Source organism: Plecotus auritus (genome assembly GCF_963455305.1).
Source record: "Plecotus auritus genome assembly, chromosome: X".
Classification (NCBI taxonomy): Eukaryota; Metazoa; Chordata; class Mammalia; order Chiroptera; family Vespertilionidae; genus Plecotus; species Plecotus auritus.
In genome coordinates this window covers 144,283,539-144,289,538 of record NC_137784.1, presented here as the reverse complement: position 1 = coordinate 144,289,538, position 6,000 = coordinate 144,283,539, and the positions used below count along the sequence as shown (strand labels likewise).

The 6,000-nt window shown below is 50.4% G+C and overlaps 1 protein-coding gene across 1 annotated transcript; it reads left to right on the top strand.

Moving 5' to 3' along the window:
* Positions 1–1,960: 1,960 nt before the first annotated feature.
* On the top strand, positions 1,961–2,611 carry MPC1L (mitochondrial pyruvate carrier 1 like; the record flags this gene model as incomplete). Its single annotated transcript, XM_080653226.1, has 1 exon — positions 1,961–2,611. One exon carries the CDS (start codon positions 1,961–1,963, stop codon positions 2,609–2,611), a length of 651 nt encoding a protein of 216 aa, XP_080509352.1.
* Positions 2,612–6,000: the final 3,389 nt, after the last annotated feature.

Sequence of the window (6,000 nt, the reverse complement as noted above, 5' to 3'; positions counted from 1 at the left end):
CTATCTAATAAAAGAGCAATATGCAAATTGACCATCACTCCAACACACAAGATGGCTGCCCCCATGTGGACACAAGATGGCCACCACAAGATGGCCAGCAGGGGAGGGCAGTTGGGAGGGACGAGGCCTGCAAGGGAGGGCAGTTGGGGGTGATCAAGCCTGCAGGGGAGGGCAGTTAGGGGCGACCAGGCCGGCAGAGGAGGGAAGTTGGGGGCGACCCAGGCCTGCATGGAAGGGCTGTTGCGGGGGGACCAGGCCTGCAGGGGAGAGCAGTTAGGGGTGACCAGGCTGGCAGGGGAGCAGTTAGGGGTGACCAGGCCTGCATGGAAGGACAGTTAGGGGTGACCAGGCCTGCAGGGGAGAGCAGTTAGGGGTGACCAGGCCTGCAGGGGAGGGCAGTTAGGGGTGACCAGGCCTGCAGGGGAGAGCAGTTGCGGGGGGACCAGGCCTGCAGGGGAGAGCAGTTGCGGGGGGACCAGGCCTGCAGGGGAGGGCAGTTAGGGGTGACCAGGCTGGCAGGGGAGCAGTTAGGGGCAATGAGGCTGGCAGGGGAGTGGTTAGGGGGTGATCAGGCTGGCAGGCAGAAGCGGTTAGGGGCAATCAGGAAGGCAGGCAGGCAAGCAGTTGGGAGCCAGCAGTCCTGGATTGTGAGAGGGATGTCCGACTGCCCGTTTAGGCCCGATCCTGGTGGGGGTCCCAGATTGGAGAGGGTGCAGGCTGGGCTGAGGGACACACCCCCCCCCCTGTGCACAAATTTCGTGCACCAGGCCTCTAGTCTATATATTTATGTGAAATGTTTGGGATATAAATGAACAGACTGAATGTAATAACTTTTAAAGGTACAATGGGCTTATTTATAAATCACTACTTAAAGTATTAGTATTTCAATGTATACTTAATTATTTTTCAACAAGTATTTGTATTGGAAACGGTAGAAAACACTGGGAAAATAATCAGTTTTGTCATTAAGAATTTTCATCACTGGCCGGATAGCTCAAGTTAGAGTATCATCCTGATATGCCAAGGTTGTGGGTTTGATCCCCAGTCAGGGCACACACAAGAATCAACCAATGAACACATAAATGAGTGGAACAACAAATTGATGCTTGTCTGTCTGTCTGTCTCTCTCAAATCAACAAAATAAAATGCCAATGTCACTAAAGACAAAGAACACTGTAGAACTATTCTAGATTAAGGAGATTAATGTAAGAGATTAATCTAATAACTAAATGTGAATCCTGACTGACACGGTTCGATTCTAGTCAAGGGCACGTGCCTGGTTGTGGGCCCCATCCCCAGTGGGGAGCGTACAGGAGACAGCCCATCCATGATTCTCTCTGTCTCTCCCTCTCTGAAATCAATAAAAACATTAAAAATAAATAAAATTTAAACACAGCCATAAAACTGAAAGGTAAATGTGCGCTGCACAGTAGAGAAAGTACTATTCTAAATGTTAAGTATCTGACGGGATTATTGTATGGTGATTAAGTTAGGAGAATGTCCTTGTTAGGAGCCAGATCTGGAATATTTCGGGGTGACCTGTAACTATGTCTGCAAGTAACACTGGGGCAAATTGTGTAAGGACTACAGTGTTTACCTGGGTGAAGAATTTCGTATCCGCTTCCATCAACGCCGTCCACAAACGGAACAAGCCAAGTTTCCGTCTGTGGCGCTGAGGAGACGCGGGCAGCCAAACTGTCACCTTGCCGGGGCTAAGGGGAGCCTTGAGAGTTTTAAGGCGGCCACAGCACGGTGGGTGCCTTTGCTAGAAGGGCACACACAGACGTGCAACGCACACGCGCATTCGGCCCTGCTCGGGCTCCCACAGGCACACACAGCAGCAGCACGTGCTGCCCGACGTGCTTTACGGCAGCCGCATTAAGGCTCCTGCCCCGCACTAACGCCTGTACAGCGGCACGTGCTGTCTGCCTCGCTTTACGGCAGTCGCAAAAGCGAGGCCATGATCCCGCCCCCAAAGGCGCACACACGACAACGGCTTGTGCTGTGTGTTGCACTTGACGGCAGCCCGGCTGAGGCGCGAGGCCTTGGCAGCGGTCTCCATGCCCACGTCATTGTGAGCTGGCTGGGCGTCCGTTGGCGCTCCCGCTGCTCGGTGACCCCCGCGGCGATGGCGGCGCTGTGGCGGAAGGCGTTGGACCACGTGAAGACCAAGGAGTTCCGCGATTATGTGACCAGCACACACTTTTGGGGTCCCCTGGCCAACTGGGGCCTGCCGCTGGCCGCCTTTCGGGACATGAAGGCGTCCCCAGAGATCATCAGCGGCCGCATGACCACGGCGCTCATCTTCTACTCACTGGCCTTCATGCGCTTCGCCCACCGCGTGCAGCCTCGCAACCGGCTGCTCATGGCGTGTCATGGCGCCAACGTGATGGCGCAGAGCGTGCAGGGCAGCCGCCTGCTCATCCACCGCTACGGCGGCGGCGTTAAGGAAGCTGCTGACACCGGCACCCGCACCGAGGGCACCAACACCTGCACCGAGGGCACCAACACCCGCACCGAGGGCACCAACACCCGCACCGAGGGCACCAACACCCGCACCGAGGCCGCCACCACTGCCATTGAGTGCTGCATTTATGTCAGCTTCGACTAGGTGGCCGCCAGCCCCAACCTGCAGGCCCCGGAATGAGATTGGTTGAATCTTTGCAGCTTGCAAGCGCTGAACAATTATTCTTCCTAAAGACGAAGGAAAAGTTCGGTTTTGACTCTAAAACAGTGCAAATCTCATTGAAACCTGCAGTTTGGTTAATAAAAAATCGCACAGAACTGACACCAAGTGTCACCTCTTTCTTGATCTGGACATAAAGGGTTTTGTAGAAAGTGAGGGGGTAGATTGGTTGTTTTCATGGGACCTGCAACTCGAGGGTTAGTTTTGTATGGGGAAGAAAGACTGAATGAAAGGTACTTCAAATTATGTATCTAACTCATTGCTTCTTTTTTAAAAACATTTTTATTGCCCTGACCGGTGTGGCTCAGTGGATAGAGCGTCAGCCTGCGGACTGAAGGGTCCCAGGTTCGATTCCGGTCAAGGGCATGTACCTTGGTGGCGGGCACATCCCCAGTGGGAGGTGTGCAGGAGGCAGCTGATCGATGTTTCTCTCTCATCGATGTTTCTAACTCTCTATCCCTCTCCCTTCCTCTCTGTAAAAAATCAATAAAATATATTTTAAAAAAACAAAAAAAATTTTATTGATTTCAGAGAGGGAGAGATAAAAAATATCAATGATGAGAGAGAGACATGGAAATCAATGATGAGAATCATGGATCAGCTGCCTCCTGCATGCCCCCCACTGGGGATCAAGCCCGAAACCCAGGCATGTGCCCTTGACCAGAATTGAACCCTCAGTCCACAGGCCGTGGCTCTATCCACTGAGCCAAACCAGCCAGGGCTAACTCATTGCTTCTTCTATTTTCTTAAAGCTCTCTTGGGAATATGTTTTTGTTACCTGTTTTGGGTGTCAAATAAGGATGCTTAGCACACGTGGCTTTTTAAAACCTTGGGAGAGCCACACATCTCTTCACACCAAAAAAGTCTGGGACTATTTCTACTGATGGAAATACTTGGAAGTGAGTTTAAACGAACTCGGTGAAATCCAGTTTAGACTTTTAAGGAGTACTTACTAAGAGAATCTAGAATCTCTTGGCAACAGAGCAATTCTAGAATCTTCCATGGAAACAGGCTAAACAACTCTGAGGTCAATTGTTATCAACCCTGGAGTCTAGATACCTAAACTAGAAAATGAAAGTGACAAAATCACAATCCTTTCCTCTTCTCCTCATGCCTAAAAATGGGAGGAATGCAGTTTGTAAAGCTGGTTAACCTATCACCCTGTGGTGAACACTAGCTATGCTGGCGTTGAGGGTCCGTGGTTAACAGTATTAGCCCAGATTATACCCCTAGGGGTCTCATGGGTGTTACAGTTTTCTTAAACCAGGGAGCGGGGGAGAAGGGGAAGAGAGAGTGTGGGGCTGTGGGGGTGAGGCCACAGCAGAGGCTGCCCTTCAGGATTTGATCCCGAGTCTCTCCCTATCTCTGCAGGATGCAGGACGTTCCAGAGTGGTCCACTGGGGAACCCCAATGTATGTGTTTAAGATTGCTGAAACCCTGCTTCTATTCAATGGCTGTGTAGCTCAGTTGGTTAGACCAGTGGTCGGCAAATCGCGGCTCACGAGCCACATGCGGCTCTTTGGCCCCTTGAGTGTGGCTCTTCCACAAAATACCACGGCCTGGGCGAGTCTATGTTGAAGAAGTGGCGTTAGAAGAAGTTGAAGTTTAAAAAATGTGGCTCTCCAAAGAAATTTCAATCGTTGTCCTGTTGATATTTGGCTCTGTGGACGAATGAGTTTGCCGACCACTGGGCTAGAGTGTTGACTCGCACCAAGGTTTCCGGTTCCATCCCAAGTCAGGGCACATACAAGAATCAACCAATGGCCCAGCGCCGTGGCTCAGGGGTTGAGCATCGGCCTATGAACCAGGAGGTCACAGTTCATTTCCCGGTCAGGGCACAGGCCCGGGTTGCGGACTCCATCCTCAGTAGGGGGAGTGCAGGCGGCAGCCAATAAATGATTCTCTCTCATCATTGATGTTCTCTCTCTCTCTCTCTCTCCCTGCCTCTCTGAAATCAATAAAAAATTTTTATAAAAGAATCAACCAATGAATGCATAAATAAGTGGAACAACAAGTTGATGTTCCTTTCTCTCTAAAATCAATACAAATCCATTAAAAAGCACATCTTTAAAGTTTCTGAAATTGTCAGGTTTGGGACAAGACAGGCACATTAGTGGAACTCTGGAAGACACTCCTCTGTCTCCCAACGCATCTAAGCAGAATCCTCTTTGTAGGCACTTTCTGCATTTCACATTCTTTTTTTTTTTTTTTTAAATATATTTTATTGATTTTTACAGAGAGGAAGGGAGAGGGATAGAGAGCCAGAAACATCGATGAGAGAGAAACATCGATCAGCTGCCTCCTGCACACTCCCCACTGGGCATGTGCCCGCAACCAAGGTACATGCCCTTGACCGGAATCGAACCCGGGACCCTTCAGTCCGCAGGCTGACGCTCTATCCACTGAGCCAAACCGGTCAGGGCTGCATTTCACATTCTACATGGTGGGCGGGCCAAACTCTGGAAAACGATAGTGTATTATCTATTGCTGTGTAACAAACCATCCCCAAACTTAGCTTTAAACAAACATTTAAAATTAAAAGCCCGGCCGGCGTGGCTCAGTGGTTGAGGGTTGACCCATGAACCAGGAGGTCACAGTTCAATTCCCGGTCAGGGCACATGCCTGGGTTGTGGGCTTGATCCCTGGTGTGAGGCGTGCAGGAGGCAGCCGATCCATGGTTCTCTGCCATCATTGATGTTTCTCTCTCTCTCTCTCCCTTCTTCTCTGAAATCAATAAAAATGTTTTTTTTAATAAAAAATTAAATATTTATTCTCTCCCAATTTCTGAGGGTCAGGAATGGGAGTGGCTTAGCTGGGTGCTTGCACTGGCTCAGGGTCTCTTAGCTGTCCGCTGGGATTGCAGCCTCTGGAGACTTGCCTGGGGCTAGAGAACCCCACTTCCAAACTCACAATTTGCAGGAGGCTTCAGTTCCGTGCCCGGTGGGCCACAGGGCTCCCCACGTGCTTCCCCCACAGCAGGTGTTCTGAGAGAGAGGAAGCCCAAGAAGGAAGCTCTGGTTTCCCACAGCTTAATCTGAGAGGTGATGTACACCATGGTACACCATGAGAGGACCATGCAAGCGTGGGAATACCAGGAGGTGCCCCTCATTGGGGGCCACCCTAGGCTGGCTCCTCCCCCCCCCCCCATCCCACGGCTCTGAAATAAAAATTCCCATGCAGTAATAAAAAGCTGTTCTTACAGTTCTGAAATGAATCATAACCTGTATCAAGATTTTTATTAAAACTTTGAAGGATTTTCCCCTTCGCTATGATGGGAGTAGAAATTAATATTTTTAGATTTGTCTTACAGAATG